The 25,102-nt window shown below is 37.0% G+C and overlaps 1 protein-coding gene across 2 annotated transcripts in view; it reads right to left on the bottom strand.

Annotated features, from left to right (window-relative positions):
* RIMS1 (regulating synaptic membrane exocytosis 1) overlaps positions 1 to 25,102 on the bottom strand; it is a 348,914-nt gene that overhangs the window by 70,842 nt on the left and 252,970 nt on the right. For both annotated transcript variants that reach the window (XM_075145318.1, XM_075145319.1), the window contains 2 exons: positions 14,120 to 14,232; positions 3,693 to 3,859 (listed from right to left, as the gene is read on the bottom strand). In XM_075145318.1, the coding sequence (XP_075001419.1) occupies positions 3,693 to 3,859; positions 14,120 to 14,232 (280 nt within the window). The remainder of the gene's footprint in view (positions 1 to 3,692; positions 3,860 to 14,119; positions 14,233 to 25,102) is intronic.

The raw sequence follows: 25,102 nt of genomic DNA, 5'->3' as shown, positions 1-25,102 counted from the left end.
GCTATTTGTGCTGGTAGAACTGGTGGTGAAGTTGGTGGATATAAACTACACTCACTATGACCTGAAACCTCTGTCCTTCTGACATTTAAAAGTAATGATATTTTCTACAAATTTACAACAAAAGTTTGCTTTCTTAATGACAGCCCTAAAGAAGGCAGTATCTTGTATTTTCATATGTCTAGGAGCTTAATTTATATCCCTTTTCACAGATGCATTAATATGAAGGATGATAGGGTGATATTGACTAACAACATTAACTAAAACTACTGCTGTCTTAAGGTGGCATACTTCATATTCAGAAATTTGACACCACAACTCTTAATATGAATAACTAACCAGTGTTTTTTAGCTCATGTGGAAATGTTAAAGGAGCACAGTTTCACTTCAGGTTACTAATTTGAACCCTGGAGTACTCTCCAGTCACATTTCTCCATTTAATTTAATTAACTCAGCTTGCTGGTAAATAGCCCTAGGATTTGTTTTCCTCTACTCAATAGAATAAGAGACAGAGACACCCTTTCCAGGTGATGCAGACTATGAATCTTGCTTCTGTATTCTGAATTTGTGTATTTTTCTTCTGGATACAAAAAGCACCTAAAGATACTAGTTGAATAACTTAGTTTAGTGAATGGCTAAAACTGGGCCACCTCCTTTGAGTTTCTATATGCTTACTAGGTTCTTCATAGCTCTAATCTCCAGAAGGTATCCGGAGAATAAAAGTAGGTGCATAAAAAAGGCAGTTCAATGAACTTTCTGTCTTTAAACTTAACATTACACTCACACACTTGCCATCACCAGTGGGCTGACACACTTCCAAATGAAGATGATGGTGGATATGTGGTTTCAGTAAGACAGAAGACAGGAAGTTAAAAAATGCTTTTTTCCTTGCCTCTTCTGCTCGACCATCCCATCCCATCCCTTCCTGCTTGATATAAGTTAACATCAGGCTCCTTGGAGGCAAAAGTAAAACCTGAACTTCAAATTACTAATCAAACTTGAACTTCAATTTTCTAATTCCTTGAACTTAAAGAAACATTAGTAATTAAGAGAAAGAATCCGTTTCACTTAATTTTAGATGTCTAAAATTAAAACAACCAATCTAAACAAGTCATGTAGGGTTCCTTCAACAATTAATGCTAGAAAAGGACAATTCACCTGTCTTTGACATCTAACTGAAGATGAGGTGAACCATCCGAGATAACAGGTGTTTCCTTCTTTTTAACGATGACTTAGGGAAGTTAGACAAATAATTTAGCAAAAAACTAATTTTTATGTGAATTCCACTATAGATAGGTAGTTTTTAAGGCTGAAGTTAAACAGCATGACTCTCACTCTGAAAAAAATGTTTATAATACAATCAACCCTTTCCCCAAATTAACTCTTCATTTCCATCTAATAAGTAAGCTGCACAAAGAAATGACTAAAGACTATGTGACAGAGACTACCAGTACAGACACAGGAGGGTAGGAAGCTGACTTCGGCTCAGATCATCAGCAAAATGCCTTCTCCTTTTCTTTTCTCCAACACCCAACTTCCTTTCATTCTGACCTTTCTTGATACCTAATTCCCATGATACAACATTTTTGCAGGTCTCTAAAGACTTTGACCTTTTAAAAGTGATGATAGGCAATCATCCAAAAATAAGTGTGGACAACTAAAAGAAAATTTTGAACAGTGGATGTTAATCTGCTGGATACAATATTTTCCAACATCACATAAAAACTATTTTAAATTTCACTCCACTGCACTTAATGGTTGAAATAGGCTAATTGCAAAGATAGTAAATTAGGCATCTCCCACTTACTTTAACAGGTCTTTCAGGGGAGCAAAACCACTGCCAGCTTAGAAGAAAAATATTGGAAATTATGAGTAATTTACGAATCTATTATTTTGTTCCTCATACTTCTACTGAATGAGCTGCACTGTATATTATTACTATACATTTTGTTCACTATGAAAGTACTACCTGAATTTAGAGAAAATTAAAGCAAGCAAGTATAAAGAGAGCTAAAACCTCTCAAACTATCACTGCATTTATTTTGGCTCAAATAGTAATTCATATCTAGTTTCAAAGGGCTGAAAGTGAGCTCCTCCTCCACATCCCTTAGCAAGTGTACCTGTAATCTGTCTGGGTTTTATCCTGTCTTTGAAACTGCGAATCTACCTTCATCCAAGTTGCTTTCTTTGGTTTAAGTTATTACTAAAAAGGTTTTGTTGGGTAGTGGGAGGAGTCAGCAGATAAGTGGCTTGGAAGAAATACAACAATCATTGAGGAACTATGGAGTAACGCTGAATATTGCATTTTCATCTTCAATACGTGATCGAGAAATTAGATTCAACATCAACATCTCCGAGTCTGAACTCGGAGGTATGGATTCTGTGGACAGTATCAGAAAGGGAAGGCACTTGAATTCTACTTACATCTCACTTTAGGGGTCTAAAGTGAAGCTGAACTGGAGCTCCCATTGCAGACACTTGGTTTTGTACACTACATCAGCTAATCCTGTACCCAAGGTGCTCTGCTACTCATTAGAATGGAAGAGGTTGAACGAGAGCAAGGATTTGACCCTAGGTTTCCGCCTTTCCAGCCTCACATGAGGTTAGTGGTTCTCCCGATTCTGATATCTGTGATCAGACATTCTGAACCCAAGGAACATTTCTGATAAAATCTGTTCAACACAGAGATTTTTATAGGAAAAAAATCCTATTTTGTTCCACCTGTCAAAGATACTGTGACAGGGCCTAGTTGAGAAAATTCAATCTCTAGAAAATACAGGTATTTTGGTATGACTAAAATCCTCTGTAAGAGACAAGCACTGAAAAGCTAGGACATAATGAAATGCAGCATTAAAACACATTAATTGAAATAACTTTAAACACTTGAATAACTTCTGCCATCCAGACTTTTATCAGACTGATTTCCTCCATAGGGATAATTTTTTTTATAGTTCCTAATTCTTCTCGTGTCTTGTAACACTTAAAGTCAAATTTCTGAGAGTTCAGACGTTGTTAGATGTAATCATAGACTACCACGCCAATCCTACAGCCATTATAGCTGGTGGGAGTTTTGTCATCAAGTTAAATGAAGCCAGGAATCAATCTGTGTATCTAGAAAAGCACTAAACCAAGAATAGCTTATTACCAAGGATGAAAGAGATATTCGATTATTGATAATGCAAATGAATTAAACTACTTTTGAACCAGAGATATCAAAAGTACTATACAAATACTTGTTTCAAAGCTAGTAATACATCATATGCATGAAAACAGCAAAATAAAGGCAGGTAGGTAGGGAAATAAATACATAACTTGAAAGAAAGAAAAACAGAGCTTTTATGACAAAAAAATTCTTTAGATGAAAAATCTAGTAGTATTTCTGCTGTAATACCTTATTGGCATATAGATTATACTGATGCATAGCCAGCAATGAGATGATAGTGTGTGTTCAAGTTCCACTTGCCACATGTACATTAATCTGTCATCTCCTCATGGGAAGTTTGCTTTCTGTTTTAGATGCACAATTGCAAAAATATTGTCATATTAGGCTAGCAAAGGAAGACAGTTTATATGTGCATAGACATTTTTCATAAATTTGTATGTTGTGGTAATATAAATTCAATGATTTCTGGTTGTATTTTGGCACTAAATGAAAGAGGGGGTGTGATACAATTGAAGCTGCACTGAGAACTCACCTGATTCTGCCCCGAGGGCGTTCAGATTGCTCTGACATAAAACTTGTGCTGCTGAGGCGTGAGGCACTGCTGGTTCGGGAAATGGCTGACACATCACTGACATCACTATCTGATGATTTGGCAGAGACGTTATCACAACTTCTGTACTGATCTGTTTGTATATTATACTAGAGATCAAGAAAAGAAAGGGTGAGGAGTCTCATCAAAACATAACGCATATATTGAGACAACAAATGACCTAAATATGACAATTCTCTCTGCTTTTAGATCTAACAAAATTGTATGAAATTCAGAGAAACACCTATATTAAATAATGTCTTTATGTCTAGTGAAGAAATCAAACATGGTATTTATGGCCTAAATAAGACACTTGAAAAAAATTATAACATTGGAATTGAAATAGGCTGCTGATTCGAAATAGGTTGCTGGTTCTTTAGTACACTAGAACTATAATAATGAAATATTTATGCAATGGACAGACATCTTCTCAAGCACATGCATACCATCTATTTGGCTACAGACCTTTTTTCAATTTTTCAGACGTTAAAAAATATGCTATGAAATACTTGTACAGAGTTAGTTTGGAACAGGAGAACTGCGTATGAGTCTGAATGAAATGTAATGCTACGTGAAGCTGACATTGGGGATTGATTTCAATACCTAAGTTTTACCAGAAAAGGAAAAAAAGTACATTTTCTACCACAAAGTATCTCTTTGTATCGTGATACTAGAGGACTAGTCAGGCAGAAAGCGAACTCAGCAAAAATAGTATTGTTTTCAAGCAGATCAGTGCCCTAATCTAGTTGCTTTTACATATGCACACGCGTGAGAACTAGCAGAAGATCCAGCAGGAGGAGTATGTGGATGTGGGCAGAAATTATTACCCTTTTGCTAACAGCAGCAGCTTTGATTAAAAGCAACTGTGACACCACACCGCCTATTACATAACGCTTGTATTACTCACATCATCAGTCAGACATATATAAAGGGAACAGGGCTTGTTTAGCCTGGAGAAAAGGAGGCTGAGGGGAGACCTCATCACTCTCTACAACTACCCGAAAGGAGGTTGTAGCGAGGTGGGTGTTGGTCTCTTCTCCCAAGTAAGAAGTGATAGGATGAGAGGAAATGGCCTCAAGTTGCACGGGGGGAGGTTTAGATTGGGTATTAGGAAAAATTTCTTCACCGAAAGGGTTTTCAAGCATTGGAACAGGCTGCCTAGGGCAGTGGTTGAGTCACCATCCCTGGAGGTATTTCAAAGATGTGTTGGTGTGGTGCTTAGGGACATGGTTTAGTGGTGGTCTTGGTAGTGTTAGATTTACAGCTGGACTCGATAATCTTAAAGGTCTTTTCCAACCTAAATCATTCTATGATTCTATGAAAAGGAAGCTTCAATCCTAGCAATGTCACACTTACCTAAATCTTCAGTCACACAGATATGAGGATCAAATCATTGTCAGGTTCACAAAACTAAAACCCACTATCATTAGAGAGCAAAGTACCCTTGGCTGGAAAGCGACTATACCAGCGGTATACTTCCCAGGGCGTATTATGGGAAAACTATTAACGTGGGAACGCTAGGCAGTTTTTGACAAGACACTCTAGGGAGTTCATATTCCAGATCTGTGCTCTACAAAATTGCAAGTCATAAAAGTTTATTTATGAATTACACACAAAGCTGTGACAGTCTGTGAATATCCCCAGCTCAACTAGGCACTGGGTTGCAGGCTGAGTCAGTTGGCAAATGTCATGACTTAACTTTAAAAGCGTGGCAAACATAAGCTTGGGCTTGTACAGATGAATGTATCAGACCTCCTGTCTTCAAGCCAGGTTTATCTTCTATTGCTCCGGTGCCTTTCAGTAACTGTTTGAGGTCTACACAGCACACTTGGAAACCTCTTTGTAAAACATGTAAGATAAGATGAGGAAGTTAACGGGACTAGAGAAGAGGAGGGAATAAAGAGGATACTAAGCACTGACTGTAAATATAGAATCTGTAGGAGAAATGGAGGTTATACAAATCTAGTGTCTCAGGGTGTGCTTCAGGGTTACTCACGGTTCTTGGACGGCGTACGCCAAGATTAAAAACACAAACCAATTTATGAATAAAAACCTGGGGGTTTGACCTGAGGAGGAAACTCTTAGCAATACCCTGTGAGAGGCTTGCACTGGCTGACTGAATGAAAACATCTGTGGGAGAGAAAGCTCTGGTTTACTAAAGGTAAATTTTCAGCTTCAAATACTAAATGAAACTCTGCAGATGATTTCAGAATAGATTGGAGCATGATGACTTTGAGCTCAAATAACATGCCTAAGAGGCATTGACATGGAAGCAGATGCAGCAGAACTCTGATTTAATAAAGCAGGTATCACAGAGGACTCAAGAACTCCAATATTTAAAAATATTTTCAACTACAGCAAGGATTTATTTGGAGATTCTCTTTCCAAGTGTGACTTATCTGAATTTAAATGACCAATGAAGTTAAGGTGAGACTATGCTCATATGTTTATTCAGACCACCTTTTGGCTCGTAGAGTCTTTTTAATAGTTTTTCTGCTTGCCCTCTTTGAGACTGCACAATAAATCTCTCTGAAACACAAATACAAAGCACACTAATTCTTACCAGCTCTGTTTCATAATAATGCAAGATTTACATTTCTTTAGATGACACATTTTTCTTCTAAAGTCTAAAAAAAATTCAAAGCAAGAATAAAAGCCATGAAACCTTTTTACTTACGCTAAACATAAATGTTCAGAGTCTGGAAAACTGAATGGTTAATTTTTTCCAGTTTAAGTCAAACTGTCCCACTTCTGAGCCAGCCTTGATATTTATGCAAAATTCCCACAGAATTCTTAATGAATCCTTTAAGCTTTCCTAAAATGAGGCATCTAAAAATACGAAAAGCATCTGAACACATGGAATGTTCTGGTTTTCCACTGAGCCAAATCGAATTGCAATCTGCAAAAGAAATCATGATCCTATTAAATAATAAAATTTCTATTGATTTCAGTGAAATAGGGATTTTGTCCATATATTTAAACTATATCTAGAAATGATTCCTCTGCAGGTGAGATTTTAAAAATACTTTGTTTAAAATATAACCATGCAGTCTCTCTCAAATACATGGTTTTTTATGCATGGTAACAGAGTGTTTCAAGAAATATCTCCATGTTTTACTTGTATTTGCTGAAGATGATCTGACTTCCCCCCTCTGTTAATATGATGTCTATTTACTTTTCTTCCTCACCAAAAAATCCACATTCTCTTTGTGGCCCTTGGTTTGAGAGTGCATACAGTGAATCTGGAATGGTAGAGGAAGATCCATGTGGTCCCTGACCAAGCATGACGTGCTGCTGGAGAAGGCTGACGCCATCTGAGCTCCCCCATCAAGGGAACCATCAAGGCCAGATGCAGTGAATTCCTTCCTCTTGCTGGAAGCTTTTCTTAAGTGTTAAGGGAACTATAGGCTGCTGGCCTTTGTCCCAAGCCACACCTGAATCTGGCTGTTTGTTTCACACTCAATTAATTATTCAACTGCAGAATAACAAAGTTGAACACAGCGGACTATACATGCCATGTGGGGCAGTGGAAGACCCTCTATTTCACTCGTACTGAATTTGCTCCACCTTTCATGGGCTACCTACATGGGCTGGTAAAGATGGAGAGGAGAGAGAGAGAAAGCATCAAGCATGGTTGTCCAGCTTACTGGTTAGGATACTGGGAGAGAAGTCAGAAGTCCCAGCTTGTGTATCAGTCACTGTTTAGGGACTCAGCGTCATCAAATGGTTGTTTGGTATCAATATGAAACCATTTACTGCCGCAGGGTCTTCAGCCCAGGTATCATCCCCCATAAGTGGGGGCTATGCAGATATCCTCACTCTGTCTTGCTCCCTATAGTCCAGCAGTCTGTACCAAATGAAACTGCTTTGTAAATATCAGACTGGCTTAACAGCCAGTCTTTCATATGTTGGTAAACAGAGAATTGTATGGTGAGATGGGAGATAAAGAAAAAACTGAATTCATCACTTCCACTTGCCTTGGTATTCTAATCACAGAGCTACTGCATAAAACATGCAGTTTCCGTTCCTAAATGAGATTTTCATGGCATGATTGCTTTTACTACCCCTTTATACTGTATGCCAGGGCTGTGATTCCCAAGAAACTGAAAACCCTTCCCTTCACAGAAACAGAAAATAGCACAAAAAGTGGTGACACTGAAAGTTAATGCCGAGTACTGCAGCATTTACATTTTACTCCTTCTTCTTCCGGATTTAGCTCTTCCTTCCTATAGCTGCTGCTTCACCTGAATTCACTGTCCTCTACAGGAGGCATACAACTTTTCCTGCTTATTCCCCACCTGCCCCTTTTCAGTAAAATCTTATAATCAAACAGTCATCTTAGCTAACAGATGAACAAAATGAAAGCAATTTTGAAGTTAACATTTTTCCCCTCAAATATAGACAGAAGTAAATAGTACTCTTCCACAAATCAGTGATCATTAGAAGAAGAACATTTTACTGTTGCAATATACCTGAACTTATCATTCAGAAGAAAAATGTCCTGGGCTAAGTTCCCCTTATTTGGTATCCGCATTAAAGTAATGCCTGCAGGTTTCCAACTGGGCTCAAAGGTAATATGATACAGTCCTGCTCATCCAGAAAACTGTTGTTCTTCGTAACTCTGCATATATTTGTAATAAATTTCCCTGTCATGTTATATTTAAATATTATATAAAAATAATTTTGAAGCTTCAAAATAAAGTGAATTTTCAGTGCAATCACTTCTTTTTCAACTCTACGTCTTACAGAGTTAAAGCTGACGTAACATTTCTATTCTGAGGTGCACTGTTTATCACATTAGGAGAGTTGCTGAAGTTTGCAGCAACTCTGATAGCCATTACTAAACAGCAGGTCTGGTTTCTCAAACATTAATAGCAGCTAGCTTCAAATGCCCAAACTATCTGCACTGTCTGCTTCTGCATTACAAAGATAGAATTTTTTCAATATAACTATCTGAAATATAAACAGCTGAAATGTAGTTCTTCCATTCACTTTACCACCTGTGGAGTTGCTGCTTCTTCTATGCCAGCAAAAGGAGAAAAAAGGGGTATGATGAACTGCAGATGTGTTAACGTCAATGGAAGGAGCATAGACGTAAACCAGAAGAGTATTCTTCATGAATACTTCTACAGTTCCTCAATAACTAACAATGTTAGCAATTTTACTGATTATAAGGCACATTTTAGAAGTAATTTAATAGTCCATTGTAATTATATTATCTTCCATATTAATAAGTATTTATATTTCTAGATTTATCTCCCAAAAGCCTGGAGAATACAATCGTTCAGAGCTTTGAAAATCGAAGAAGTGTCCCCTCCATTCACTACAAAAAAAACCTCAGGTGACTAACTTCTGAAAATATGTGCCTCATTAAGTGCTTAAAACGAGGAAAATAAATGAGAAAATTAAATGGGGATTAAATGAGAAATTAAAATGAGGAAAGAGAAATCCAGAGCAGAAACATTGAGGGCTAGATTCATCCAGGGGCTTATGCAAGTCTTGAAATCACAGCTATCTTTTGAGGCATCTTACTCTAATAAGGAATTTTGTCAGGAAACACTGAATCATGCACAAAATACCTTGAGTTTTATGACTGCTCACACATGGTTCATCCAAATGCTGCTGGGGTTCATGGCCCGGCAGTCAGCACCTTCATGCATCCAGGACCCACCTCTGACTCCCACCAGCATCTAGGTCTATGTCTTAGGAGCAGCTCACATGATGGTCCAGAGCCCAGTAAGCAGCAGCAATTCTATGTAACTCTTCCCATAATTGCATCCAACTCAACTATTGTGAACATCACTCAACTTCCTAACAGGCAACAGTAAAAATGAGCAAGTCAAGCCATGGGAAAACTACAGGGAAGCCCACAAGTCGAATGAATGGACTTCACCGAATTTTATGAAATCCTACCAGTACTGGAGTGACTGTCATATCAATATGATATATAATAAATATTTTTTTCTTGAAGGTGGATGAAGGGGGATCAAAAGAAGACACTCATCACATCAATGTCCAAGAGCATTTTCTATACATAGCCCTAAGTGCCTTGCCCAGCATCACATAAAACTTAACATAATCAGTCCCCTATCATCCTGAGTCTCCTTCCTTTTAGACATTAACTACCAAGTTAAATCCACAGAGTGCCACTGAACTAATGCCATGATTACACTTTTATGCTAAATGCTTTCCAATCACATACAGTGTTAACTGAGTTGGTAGTGCATCTAAATATAGAGTCATGTCCTTTTAAGTACGTACTACAGTGCTCTGATCAGTAACTCTCTTGAATAAACAGACCTTCCAAAAAAATGTGTTGCACATTCTCTGGAAAGCCGGAGCAGCTGCAGCATGGTGTTTGTGTTCTGTGTGTGGCATCTGGAATAAAAAACTTAGTGTATTTTGAATTAAGAGCCTAATTAAGATATACTGTCATTTATATCTATGCAAATCCAGAATTATGCTGCCAAAGTGTTTTGATTCTCTCAAACACTGAAACAGCACAAATATGTGCATACTAGTCATTACAGCCTTAGCAATATACAAGAAAGAAGGAAGACAGATGTTTAAAGCTCTTCTTCGAACACTTTTGCCAAATTCACAGAGGGTTTGTTGGGTTTTTTTTTTATTATTTAGCTTTTTAGAATTTAACTGTTTCACATAAATTATGGAGTCTTTCCATTGGAACTGAAGGAAATAAGGATGTGAGCTCTGTGAGGGTCTCAAAACAATTAGAGTGGTACAGCCATCAAGACCTATACAAATGTTGTAGAGCTGACAGTTACCTATTCAAAATCCATTAATGGATATTTAAAACACAGATGTTTAAAAATGTTTACAGAATAACTTGCATGATGCATGCTTGAAAAACTAGTGCTTGCTTACTGAGACTAGAAGATTGAGAAACTGAGTGGGAGAAATTACAAAAATGGGAGAAATTACAAAAATGGAAGAAATACAGCAGAAATGGATTGGAAATTGCAAAGGCCATGTTATGATACCTCTGAAAAAAAGGCTTGTCTCAATATAAGATAAAACATATTTAAATTTAAGGAATTAATTTTGCATACACATAATTAACTGTTGCAAAGGAGATCCAGGCCATACTGAAAGAAAATTTTTGAAAGGTTTAGAGAATTTTATGTGTAATAAAACAAGCATATTTGCAAATGCTAAAATAGTGGAAGAATCAAATCCATGTAAGCTGATTGCTCTGAAAAGCAGAAGGGAATATTTTCTCAATGTGCAGCACAGCATAATTTCTCTAAAAAGTATAAATACTTATTTTCTGAAGCAGTGTGCAAACACTGCTACTTGGGAAAGAAAGAAGCATTTCTGTTAAAGAGGGACAAACTCTGCTTGCAACTGCCATTTCTTTAATAGCTATTTAATATTTCTTTCTCACTATTCCAAAATGTCTATTAGACCACTGAATATTTTTTCTTTTTTATTTAAAGTAAGTCTTGCTCCTGCAGCTTTTAAAGACCTTTCACAGATTTTGGCAGCAGAAATTAGGTATAGTCTGAAGTCCTTACAAGTCTCAGTCATCAGCTTTACTGCACCACCTGATATGACTTACTACATTTTCATTAGAACTGTCTAAATCTTCATCATTTTCTTGACTCTTTCAGCATCTTCTGAGGTTAAAGAAAGACAGTAGCACAAGGTTTGCTTTAGTAACATTTTTAAAGTGATGACTGTCACCATAGTGATATGAAGCAAACAGCTACATCACTGAATATAGTACAGAGTGTTAGAATGTGCCAATATAATTTGTTCTCAGCACTTAAAAATTTATTATAGGTTGGACCATCCTACCTAGGACTACATCAATATCCTGCAGAAAATACAGAAAAAGTCAAAGATTTTTTGATTTAAAGTCCAGTACAAGTCATTAATTCTCCTTACTACTGTTTTAGCGTGGAAAGGAGTCAATGTCTTCCAGAACACCAGGTACCTCAAAAATATTTTTCTAGTAACAATGGACAGAGAATTTGCTTCCTTAAAGTTGTGGTCAAACCTTTTTAAAAAATTCTGAATAAACAATATTTCAACAGAGTTCTTTCTATCCAGCACTCATCAAGCTGTGATTTCAATTTTGATTTCATTTCTACATGTATTTGAAAACTAAAGATGATACTAGAAAACTCTAATTACTAGAGGATAAGGGAAATTGGTAACATTGCAGATTGATGTTTTCCAACAACTATTTCACCATTCATGGGATTTACATTAGCACAATAAGAAAAATATATTGAGGAGCAAAAATAATGCTTATGATAAATATTAAAGAGAGTCAGGATAAAAAAATATGTTTCATAATGAAAAAATAGGAACATTTGAATCCATCTGTAAGCACAGTTAATCCAAATCAGAAAAATGGCCTTTGACTAGGAACAAAGGTTTATGTTTGGTCATCCTGGCCAGATCGCACATTACCTTTCTCTCCTGCAAACTTTGTCAAACGCATTTTTACTATTTTTTTAACACATTAACAGGTTGGGAAGTACCACAGAGACACACTGCATCTCACGCCCGTGTCCTGAGTTGACTTGTTGTAAAGGTAATGGCAAACCCAGTATCAAATGAGCTGTTCTAATTACTATACAAATTCTGGCTTCTGACAGATGCTCTCATTGGAAATTTCCATCCCGATTTTTTTTTTTTTTTAAATAGCACTGATATCCCACAATTTGGCAATTGAGGACCTAAAGCCTTGTTTGTCTTAGTTCTCTTCCCTTTGAGAACTATTTCATCTAAGTTTGTGTTCACAGTGGGGTGGTCTCAAAAAAGAAACATCCTTATTAAAGTTGTCTCCATATTTAACTGTAACAAGATCTTAAACAAATCTTTCAAATCTATTAGATACTACAAGTTAGATGCCCAATTGCCTATTTACCCATTCCTAAGAAAATTTCTAATTTTTTTTCTGCTGAGTACCTCACTTATCTGTTATTTTAACCTGTGCCTCCAGGAACATGCATCAATTCTGTGAAACACAGGGAAGTGACCCTGGAGGGGCAGGGACAGAAAGTCCGGTGCCTGTGCAACGTCAAAAAACTAGGAGCGTTCTGATGTCCACAGCTGTTGAGAGCTTGACAGTGTTTGTTGTTTTCTGTACGGCACTCGTTCACAAATGGAAAGTTCATCTCTTTTAAAACATAGAAATAAAAATACAAGTGTCTAGTTCTTACTGATGTGAAGAAAGTCTCTGAAATGTGGCTCTTGAAGCACGAAAGTCTAAATTAATAAAAGCTGTGATTTGCTTCCAACTACTGTTATTCTGAGACCTTATTTTTAACGCGCACACAGTTGCTATGCGTATGTTTGAATTTTTTACAGAGGACTTCTACATTCATACTGCCATCCTGTGGTCACTCGTTGAAAGCACGTAACTCTCAATGGCCCCGGGAGAAGAGCGTTGCAGGAATGCTTCCCACAAAACTGAGTTTACCGCTGGTTTTGTCCCTGCCCTTTACTTTGCCTACACCAACAGAGTGCTGTATCTCTAAAAGGAAACACAGAATCTAACTAAAATTTTTCCCTCCTGACTTCTGCAAATGTTTCCCCTCCGTTAGATGTCACAAGGCAAAACATCTTTAGCAGAAAGTTCAGCTCCAGCCCCTCACAGCTTGATTTGTAAGTGGCAGTGCAGATGTTGTGAGACGTTTTCAGCAGTTTGCTTAGAAGCCTATACAGTTTTAAACTTACAAGGTTGCGGGATATCATTTTAGCATTATCAAGAAAAAGAAAAAGGTCCCTTATAAAACTTCATTAATGTAACTTCACGTACATGTAATCATCAGAGGAAATCTTTACACTTTTATTAGAAAAAGAGATCAAAGTAATCAGTATGTATTTCAAGAAAGGAAATACTTTATATATCTGTGACATTATTAGGATGCAAAAAAATTATACAAATATGAAAACAGCTGCATCGGACTGGATTTAATTCTGCCTAGCTCTCTACATGTCAGACAACAGCAAGGGCCTAGAGAAGAACAAGAGAGTAGGGCCAACATACAATGATCCTTCCACGCACCACTTTTCCAGCCTCCAGGGAATTGCAGGCCAGGGACTTCCTAAGCTAGAGGTGACATGGCTTTGTTTAACAGCTGTTGAAGGATCTTTCTTCCCTGAATTAGTTTTGAAGTGTTCTGCTTTTTACAGGTTCATTTTAGGTGACATCAAAGACTAAGTCTAATGCACATCAGATGGGGGTAAAAACGATGTTAAAAAGCTATTACTCGAAGACATTTCTGTCAGGCTTTCTAGTACAGTGTTCTTGAGGATTAGATAATATTTTAAATAAACAGGTTTATGCCTTCAATTTTCAAGCCAAAGTATCATTTCAATACTACTGACTTTACCTTGGTATATTGCTCACGCTCATGTTCTTGGCTAGAACCAGACCCTGATGTCTGATTATAACGGTGCACTTTCATTTTCATCTGTCTCGTTCGCTCCTCCACTACTAAGCTTGCTGCAAAAACACACAATGAAAATCAATTAAAAATAGTGGAAACCTTTTGGAAAACCAAACGGTTTAGCAACAATTTTAACTTATTTGCATTTCAACAAAACAAAGAAATGTACAAACATGTAGAACAAGCAGGGTGTAAACACAGAACAAAGGAACACTAATGTCAAGAAATCAACCACTTCTATTGTGAGAGTCTTTACCTGAAAATGGGCAGACATCCCAATTTCCTATACATAACCAAGCTGGTGCAACAGATATGAAAAGAGTGAAAGAATGTAGGTGATAGGCTGAATTATAAACCTGTTAAGTATTCTGGATGCAGGGGACATAAAACCATGATCTTCTAACCATGTATTTGCTTAAATGTAGAAAATATTACAGTGGCATTTCAAGAATTAATGCATTAAACAGGTATTAAAATTTATTTTTAAAGTAATTAACTCCTACTACTATCTTAAAACATAACTGCTTACCATAGCTAAAGATTATTTGAGAGGAATGATTTCTCCATTCAACCAGTCACAGTAAAAAATACAGTAATTTTCTACTAATTTTTTTTTTTTTACAAAAAGTCCTTTAAAAGCACTACTTTGCTCTCTAGTGTTCAATTCTATTTCAAAGAAATTATTTGTTCTTGTATTTTCAATTTCCCTATGACAATGTTTATTTAAATAAAGAAATCTAATCTTAAACTTTCAAGAAGTTGTGGTGCTATAAAAAGCATCTTCTTCAATTTGAACAAGTTATGGCTATTAATATTGGCTGTGACTGCCACAGGAAGATGACCTTGCACTAACGGAAAGAGTGGTGTGAAAGCCTCTGGGCTAAGGCTTCCTTAAAATAAGTTAACCTTTGTGGTAGTGGGTAATTTTCAGAGGGAACTATATATTCTACCATTCTTAAACTTGGTAGCACTGTAAATGCAAAGAAATACCAATAAAACCAATATCTTGAAAACTGGCACTTTTTAACAGTTCTAGAACTAGACCCAAATATTCACCAGTCATTATTCTAAATCACAGGAGTACTCACTATGTTCATTGTGTTTTAACAGGTTATAACATCCCAGAACAACTTCTTTTAGTTGGAATTTTTTGTGTGGTCACAAATTCAAGACTGGCATTTTATTTGGGAAAAACTCCGCAAAATCTTCTGCTTTTGGGTCAACCATGACTTTATATGACTCTCTCCAAAACGATTTGTTTTAAAAGTCAAGATTTTTGTAAACAGCCCCTCCCCAGACGAGTGACAGGAGAGAGACATCAATTTAAAAGCTGCATGAAATCAATCACAAAACACAGAGAATTTTAAATTAGGGGAAAATAAGTAGTCTATCATATTGTTTACAGATCTGTATTGTGAATTAAGAGGTACCAATGTTATCATATCTGGGTTTTACGCTGCTAGTTAACTGTGGGATTCTCTACACATCTACTTTTCGTCTGTGCTTTGCAAGCACAAAGATACAAAAAGAAAGCAGTACACTCCGGGTTGGATATTTTAAACTTGTGCTATTGCACAAATCACGATTGTGCATGCTTGTACTATCCATAACGTGTTTGTGGAAATCATGGAACGTCTGTGTGCTGGTTGCATATGAATAACTATACAAAGACATCACTGTGAAAAAGATGTTGTTTTCATGTCCTCCTTCCACATTCCTTATTTAAAATAGGAAAATTAAATACAGCAAGTATGATTAAAGTTCTGCTATAGCTACAAATTTAAGGCAAGAAATAAAGTTATCGTAATCTTCAATCTCCCACACGCAGAGGGTCTGATCTAGGAAATTCTGCACGTGCAGAATGTCACACTGGGCCCAGCGATTATGCCAGATGACTCGTTATGTCGGTAAATGTGTACCTTAATTGCAATGAGTCCAGTTCCACCATCAGATATGCAGGCACAGCTCCAATTACTTCAATGGAAGTTGTATGGAGGTATCTGAAGGCAAAATTGAGCACTTTAGGTGAAATTTTTAAAGATGGCCTCTTATTTTATGGACAGATATGAAAGGATTAAGATATATCAATTAGTGACTGAAGTCAAAAACTCAGATATCTTAATTCTATCATACATGCATGAAATAGACTGAGGATATAAAATCAGAGGGAAAATTGAGACCCCTTTAAAAATTTAGCCCTGTATGTGTATGGTGCACATATTACAGTTACTCTAAAAAATAACCCTTTCATTGTGTGACTTTCAGGTGCTTCACCCTGTCAACTGTATGTTAAACTAAATAATTTATATGAAAGAATGTTACTCTGTATTACTTACGATACCTGAGAAAGAATATTCTATTATGTAATGAGATGTTATTTCAGTGACTATACGTGAAAACTACTGCAGTTAAGGTTGGGAAATATTCAACCTCAACTCAGTAATGCTTGATTTTTGTTATGTTTAAATCCTTAACCCCATGTTTATGTTCTGTTTTGCATCATTAGATATCATTATAATCCTCTAATGGAGAAATTTAGTTTTGTGCATGGAGTAAAATGTATTTAGCTCACCAATTAGCTGGTAATGTATTTCTAAGCAAGCAACTGTGTGAAACGTAAGTCTGCTCTACTGTGTTCCTTTCAGTTTGTTTACCATGCACATCTGAACATACGTTGTATCTAGCTCAATGCTATGATGGAAAATTTTTTCTGCCTGATAAGTAGCCTGGTATACTCTTTACGTGTTAATCACAAGAAGCAGAAAAAAAATCTAACACAGGAGCAAAAGCACATTAGCAGAAGCTGTAACAACCATAGGTAACACCACCATACGATCTCATTACTTTCTTGGAACACAGCTGGTTACCACAGGTAACGAAAATTTGACGTAAACAATACTTCAAGAACTTAATCTGTCTCTCAGAAAAATATGGTTCTACTTTCTTTTAGGACATCAGTATTTACAGAGTGCTCTTCCTGGAGCTCTTGAGAGGTAGGACTACACAGTAATTTACATACTGAAGCACTGTAATCCCAAGACCTCTAAATTCTACGGAGGCCCTAGAATTCAGAATATGGAGATTTACCACAAGCATCTGAAATTAGTGGTAGAACTACCATCAATATCAGTTGTGCCAACATGTTACTCTCTTTGGTGTCACAAGTCACACCTGAAAGAGCGATCACTCTCATCTCTTCAAGAGCTGCTGATTCAGATGTGAGATCAATCAGTATAAGAAGTAACTGAAAGAAGAGAACTCATTAAGCAGATTGCTTAGATAAAGAGTGCAATTTTAGAGCTAAAGCTTTTACTACAACGCGTTTTCATATGTAAATCATGTGAAGGTTGTACAACAATGATGTACATAAACAATCAAGCCATGCAGGAGAAAAAAGACAGACATACGAATGGAATCAAAATGTTATACTTCAACTCCATTAATATATTTATTATCTGGTCTGACTCTGTAATCCCAAGTGTACTGGGTCTGGCTGGGATGGAGGTAATTTTCTTCACAGCAGCCTGTATGGTGCTGAGTTTTGGACTTGTGACTAAAACAGTGTTGATAACACACCAATGTTTTAGCAACTGCTGAGCAGTGCCTGCATAGCGCCAAGGCCTTCTCTGTTTCTCATGCTGCCCGCCCCCCAGCAAGTAGGCTGGACGTTGGGAGAGGAAACAGCCAGGACAGCTGACCCCAAATGACCAAAGGGATGTTCCGTACCATCTAGCATCATCCTCAGCAATAATATAGGGTGTAGTCTTTCCAAGGTAGCTGTTGCTCAGAGTACTGGGAATGGCATTGGTCATTGGCTGGGCATTGGTCTGCTAGTGGGACATGGTGAGTGATTGCTTTTGTATCACTTGGTGGCGAGTTTGTTTGTTGGTTGGGTTTTTTTCATTTTTTCTCTTCACTTATTAAACTGTTTTTATCTCGGCCCAAGAGATTTACTCACTTTTGCTCTTCCAGTTCTCTCCCCCATCTCACTGTGGAGGGTGGAGTGAGTGAGTGGATGGTCGGTGCTTAATTGCTGGCTTGGGTCAATGCACCATACCAAGCTACCAAGAATTAACTGCCCAATGTGGTCTTCCATCAAACAAACAAAAGTTCCCTTAGCTATTACTCAGTTTATTACTCAACTCACTACTAAGTCCCACCTGGCTCCCACTGTGAATGATATTCAAAGGAAGAATACTTAGTCTACAAAGATTAAGACCACCTCCTATCCCATAGGCTAGCAGGTCCATCAGCTCCCCTGGGTCTCTTCCTCACATGTCATTCAAGAAACATCCTTGTGAAGACTGTGCACCTTGTACTGTAATTCATAACAGATCTTACAGGATTCTAAATGTGCTATATGCTGGAAGTACACCTAACATCTGGATTTCCAATCTTTGCAGAGGTGATCATGGTATTAGTAAACGAACATATGCACATAATGGAATAGTTGTTTTTTTACTCATAAAGTAATTAAAAAACTCACTTGTATTTCTTGTGATAAAAGAAGTTTTGACTAATTTAAAGGCAGTTCTTGGTAGATGTTTCCATTATAAGGAATGTGGTTTTCTTATTTTATTGACAGCCTATAAAATACATGCTCTCCTTCGATTGTCTAAAATTTGCAAATCCGTCATATGTTACTTAAAGGAGGTAGGGAATAAACTAAAGAAAGTAGCTACAGCTCTCTCATTTTCAGCCTGCAACTTACCCTCAGAAGAGGCTAGAATCCAGAATGTGAATCTAGCAATGCACAAAATCTGACTCTAAAATAAATTCAACCTGCACTGGTATCAACAACAGACCAATCCTATGAAAATCAGTGAGAGCTACAAAGTAATTTTGAGGTTTTAAGTCCCCTATTTAAGTTTGAAAGACGTTCTAAACTATATATTATTTGCAAAATTTCTTGAATGGCATGATACTATAAACACCTATCTATTAAGCTCATAGGATAATGTATGAAACATATGTGGGCTCATTTAAATAAGGATTGTACCACATGCAGCAATACTGAACTACCAAGGAACAGTGAAAATGCTGTAGCTGCCTTTCTAGCTCCAGTTTTTAATTCCTGAGCTTACCTGTTTAGATATCCACGTCCTTCACATTACAACAATCAAAGAGACTCTACATTCTGTAGACTTTGGAAAGCTTTGAATCTTGACAATAAATAACATCTAAAAAGAACCCACTCATACTTTTGGAAAAAATGATTAGAATTTTTTTAGCACTGAAACTACCTCCTGTGTAGCAATGTGACCATCTTGGATTCTTGACCATCACCAAATTCCAAGAAAAACCACCTTCACCCAAAATTGAACTGCTGTACATGCTACATATGTATCTCCAGGAAAATGTCACTCTCTCTGAAGTGGAGACTTGTTGCTATCTAACAAATAATAAAGCAAGAAAGGAGAAGCGAAATTTTGGCAAGGTACATGAAAATAAGCCTTTACGCTTACAAAAAGAACAACAAATGCTTAAATGCCATACAAAGATAGGGAGTTTTAGAACATTAAAAAAACCCATGGAAACTGGAAGATACTCAATTCATCTAAGGAAGACTATCATTCAAGGCATACTGTTGGTAAAAAAGATTTAGGGAGAAGTCATGGGAATTATACATAGTTCAGGACATGGTCTTGCAGAAACAGATTTAAGAAATTATTAAAAAGAAGGCAAATATGGCTTGATTGTGGGAAGATTTCTAACAGTAGAAGGCTCTTCAAGTTAGCTTGATACAGGTATAATAATGCCCTGTAGCTATGAAGAAGTTAGATAAAGTCAGATAAATATGTAAACACTAAGACGTATGCTTAGAAGTCAGGTGGTTAAACACAGCAACAATTTTCCATCACTTGCAGTCATTAAGTGAAAATACCTTTCTAAAAGACATTCTTGCTCAAACCCAAGTATGGGCTTAATGCCAAGAACAATTGGTGCCATTACCTGGTCTGTGATCAAAACTGATAACCATATTGGTCTTTTCCAGACTACAGAAAACCTATGGATGCCTTAGCACTGGCTATACCATTTTCTGTGATGTCTGCAACAAACACAGAATTTGCTCTTTAGGCAGTTCATATTTCTGTTCAAGATGGTCAAGACAGAAAGGAGGTGTAGGCAAACAGTACAATTTGGAAATCCTCCAAGTCTTACCTGCACTATTAATTGCTGAAGTAAGCTACAGAACAAGAAGAAATCAGCATAAAAATTTCAGATGGCTGTAATCCTTACCAGCAGATATCACACACCCTTTATGATGCAACCTTTAAGGAAAAAAGTCTAAAAGTCTAAAATGATAGAAAGATCTACTTACACAAGGAAGCTACTGAAAATTAAGTTGAAATCAAAATTTATCTCATAAAAACTATTTTATGGTAACAGTGTTTCTGGGGCACAAACAGCAGGTTCTGGCAGGGCAACAGGGAACTGCACTTATCCCAGAAGCCAACAGAGATATGACCTATTCTTCACTCTCAGTCTTCATACTAAGAAGAAAATTTGAACAATGAGAAACAGCTACAGCTACAATGCAGTCTAGAGGTATGTACACTTAAGCCTTTCTACACTGCAAAAGCCAGGAGCGTCATCTCTCTGTGCTGCTTAGATGCTCTCTGGATAGGAATCAGGGGAAAAAAAAACAGTATCAGGTTTGAGGAAGTGAAACGTGGAAGCTGGAGAAGAAACTACGCAGAACCAATGTCCAGCACAAAGGCAGGGGAATAAAGCAGCGATGTGATTTGGATGGGAGAATCCCCCAGTGCAATGGACAAGGGAAATGAGAGGGCAGGGGAGGGAACTTACACTGGTGTTGGACCAGGATGAAGCGTTTCAGAAATAATACAGAGAGTCTCCAGGTTATTTCTGTTCAGCTTTCAGGATGAGTTTTACAATATGCACACACAAAGTATCCCTGTGGTAGGTTTCATGACTTTAAAAATCCACAGCAAACTTAACTGTGAAATTTGAAAATCACACAAAATTTTGCAATCATGAGCAGATGAATGTTTTGAAATATAAAGTCAGTAACACTGACAAATCAATTTGTTGCTAAGATAAAAAACTTGTTACCACTTCTCTGCATATACGACTTCAAAAAGTACTTATCGGCAACACACAGATAGTGAGGGACATGGGCTCTGAAGCCTGCTCTGCAGCCCTGGTCCCTGTACCTGACTAGAATGTGCTGAGGCTCCTTTAAGCTTGTGTGCATGGGTTTCCTTTCTATAGGAGCTCATACCGCTCTGGGCCTCCTCCCAAATCAGAATTGAGGCACGACCAAAGCACATACTCAGACTGTCAAGCTGGGAAATGAGCTTGGATCCCCCATTACACACAGAAGCATGATGGCCACCTTGAGCTTAATAACTCACTCCAGAAGGAAGATAAGCCAATATAAAAATCTGAACTGGCTGATGCAACACTCGGTTCTTCCTCAAAGAGTTTCAAGGATGATCCAAACAGAAGCTTCTATTTAAAAGAAAACAACAAGAAAACAAACATATACTTCTTAAAATATGAAAAAAGTAAACCATTGGTTTTGGCAGCAATACGCGTCAGCATTTTAGTAACCTGCTGAAGAAGACCTTATCGCAACCCTTCCCATTGATTAAGTGGAACAGATGCTTGATTTCTTTGTTGTAGATTTAACTGGTCAGTGTTGTTCATATCTGCAGTATATGCTTTCCTTCATACCTATGTGTCTTGTTACACAACACCTTGTAACCTGCCCATCCCCATCTTCCATACACCTACTGTCTATTCTTTTTATCTCTTATTCTGCACTGGGGAAAGTCAGAGGTGACAGTGGGCTACTAGTGCAAGTCAGCTCAACTTAAGTTACTCATGGTCCTGCAGAACTGCCCGCACTCCACTTCTCACTCTTCTTTTGCCCAACTCTTTTTTCTGCTCTGGGCTACATCTGCTTTCAGCTCCCTTGAGCTAGAGGAATCTATGTGCATAGAGATCCCACCACCTTCTACACACTCCCAAATCTTGGGCCAGATCCAGTCAAATCTTGTGGAAACAAGCTCTTTTACAAACCTGTTACAAGCATGGTCTAGTTTGTCTGCGTAAAGTCAATTGTTTTAAACAAAGAAACATCCACTGCAGTCCAAATCACAGGGCAAGGTTTGTGAACTTGAAAGAGGCATGAACAACAAACTGGCATGATTGATTTGTATTGTTCTGTTTCAGAGAAATATAAATACTGAAGAAAGCAAAAATGACAGAAATAATTTGTAAAATCAATCATTCAATAGTTAAATACTATTTCTTTTTCGCCTTTTTTTTTTACATTATCATGAAAACATACTCCTGAGTATTGACATGGGTGTTGGAGTTCGTAGCTGGTGGAACAGCTGCTCTATTTTTACCTAAGCAAGTATGAATGCATCAGTGGGATTCACCCTTTCAGAAAGTAAAGAAGTTGTAGGAGATATTCTGATTCTAGTTCAACTCACAACTTGGCTTTGACCCACCAAAGCCTGTATTCAGATCAGAATTTCCCAAGATCTGCAGGACTCAGGACTAAAGGTCAGAAAAGTTTAATATATGCTATTAATGTTTATGCGGCATTGTATTTTGCTGTTAACATTAAAAGGGATTTTTTTTTTTTATTTTTTCTCTCCAAGCTTCATTCTGATTTTGATAACGCCTACTTTCAGCAAAAATTAAAAAAAAAAAAAAAGGACTTCTCTGCAATGTTGCCTCAATAGGGACATGACAGACTACACTTTTCACTTTGTGGAACAGCCTTAGATACCTGTTGTTTGAGCTCACTGATTCACTGGCACGGAGAATTCATAGGAGGTCAAATTCATAGGAGGTGAGCACTGTACGTCTGCCCCCAGACTACAACATGACTAATTTTCTGATTGTCAAGGCCTTGTCATGCAAATAAAACACAGCTCATTCTTCAGAATCTCTCTGTATACGAAGGATAGTTTCTGGCCATCATCGCCTTCAACTATTCCTAAGCCTAGACCTATGAAACATCCTTCACAGATGCCAAGAGCCATGGCTGTATCATTAGAAGCAGACGTCGTGCACAGCTCAAGAAGAGCTTAGGTAAAACCTTAGTCTTTGAGTGAACTTTAACTCAATCGAGCAGCTTCTGAGCCATGTAAAATACCATGATTACTGCTGTTAAATCCAGTATATTGAATTTCAACAGGAAAATTAGAAATCACAAGAGAAACCATTTTCAGATTCTAACGAGGGGCATCAGATAGCATGTAGATATTTGAGAAACAACCTTCTTGCCTGTTAAACACTGTTAACTAAATACTATATACTGACATGGAATATATTGAGGGAAAAGCCGGTATTTACAGTTGCCAAACATTTGTAAAAAATTACATAAATATTTACCTTTTGTGGAAGAGTTAAAAGTCTCTTGCTCTTCAATGAATTAAATGCACGGAATGATGGAAACAGAAAAAGAAATCAGCAAATTTAAAGTTAGATAAAGAAATGTGTTACACGTGACAATGGCATGTACAGTAGGCAGTACTCCAGCATATGTAAAAGTAATGTAGAAAATTAAAATGATAAACCATGACAAATAATAAAGCCTATGACTTTTTCTTTAAAATTAACAGGAACCATGAAGTTACTGAGATCCAGATTGTGGACTCTTTAAATATTCCGCTTGAGCAGTATTGTCATATCCAAATTTATAAATGACATAAAAATCTTAAAATTGCTTTAAGTATCACTCTCACTCCTGAACCACATAGCCCTGTTTTAGATTCTGAAGCCTTTTCTGCAATAATGAGTGTTACAAATTTATTGTCTATTAAGTGAAATCTGTAATACTCAATAACCATTGGACTATTGAAAATCGGTCTTTAAGGAAGACATAAAAGATTATGAGGCTTAAACTCATTTGCAAGAGTTAGCAATGCTGAGAAAAAATACTCTCCAGCGCGAGTAAAGATTCCACAAGCTGCCTCAAAATATGCAGTGCTACCTAATAATTTCAAAATAAAACCAGAAATATGAAGACAAAACAAACAACGCTAAAAGACTAAAATCTAAAATTGAAATGACTTATTCTTTTTCTTTTGCCACTCAACTTTTATACTGATGGATCTGGAAAAAGGTTTTAACTGAAAGGGTTTGATCTTTTACCACTACTCAAGCTATTCCCTCACTGCAATGACATTTCAATGATCAAGTACATATACACAGAATGGTTTTCACTAGCTATTCATTTTTTTTAGGATCTTAAGTTGGTTAAACATAAAAAGATATTTGCAACTCAAATGTATTATTTGACAACACACTGTGTTTCTGTACAACATTCTGATTCTTATTTGTTAAAAGGAAACACTGGACATCAAAACACTTCATTCCTCTATGATTCGACTACCATTAAAGACTTGTACATATATTATAGACATGAACTTTATACAAGTAATCCCCATTCAGTACCAGTAGAGTCTTCAACGTAGCTTTTCCTCATAAAACAGCAGCACACACGCACGCATGCATTTCACCCTGCATACAAGCTATGTACAAAGCTTATGCAGCTTTTTCTAATATGAGCTAAGATACAGCAATACTTAATGCTGGTTGCGCTTTTGCTTTTCTAAAGGTCACATAAGGCCTATTGCCATAAACAGATGCCACTGGAAACACATACAACCACACTAGTTCAGTTATGTTTACAGATGCTCTTTACATGTAATTAGGCTGCTGATCATCACAAACCTTACTCTCATTATAGGACTTCTGAAACATGAAATCACATTGTCGAGGGTATGAAAAAGAAATCATGCTGTGAAGAGCCAAATAGAAGCAGATACAGGGAGAAAGACCTGTTTTGTGTGAATTAGCTCTTAAAGATCATTTCTATACTACAATCATTGCACATTTATCTTGCCGGTTCATAAATTTCAATAGTACATAATATGT

Source organism: Calonectris borealis, chromosome 3, assembly GCF_964195595.1.
Source record: "Calonectris borealis chromosome 3, bCalBor7.hap1.2, whole genome shotgun sequence".
In the NCBI taxonomy this organism is placed as follows: Eukaryota; Metazoa; Chordata; class Aves; order Procellariiformes; family Procellariidae; genus Calonectris; species Calonectris borealis.
The sequence above is the reverse complement of the archived record's forward strand: the minus strand, read 5'-3'. Positions and strand labels throughout refer to the sequence as shown.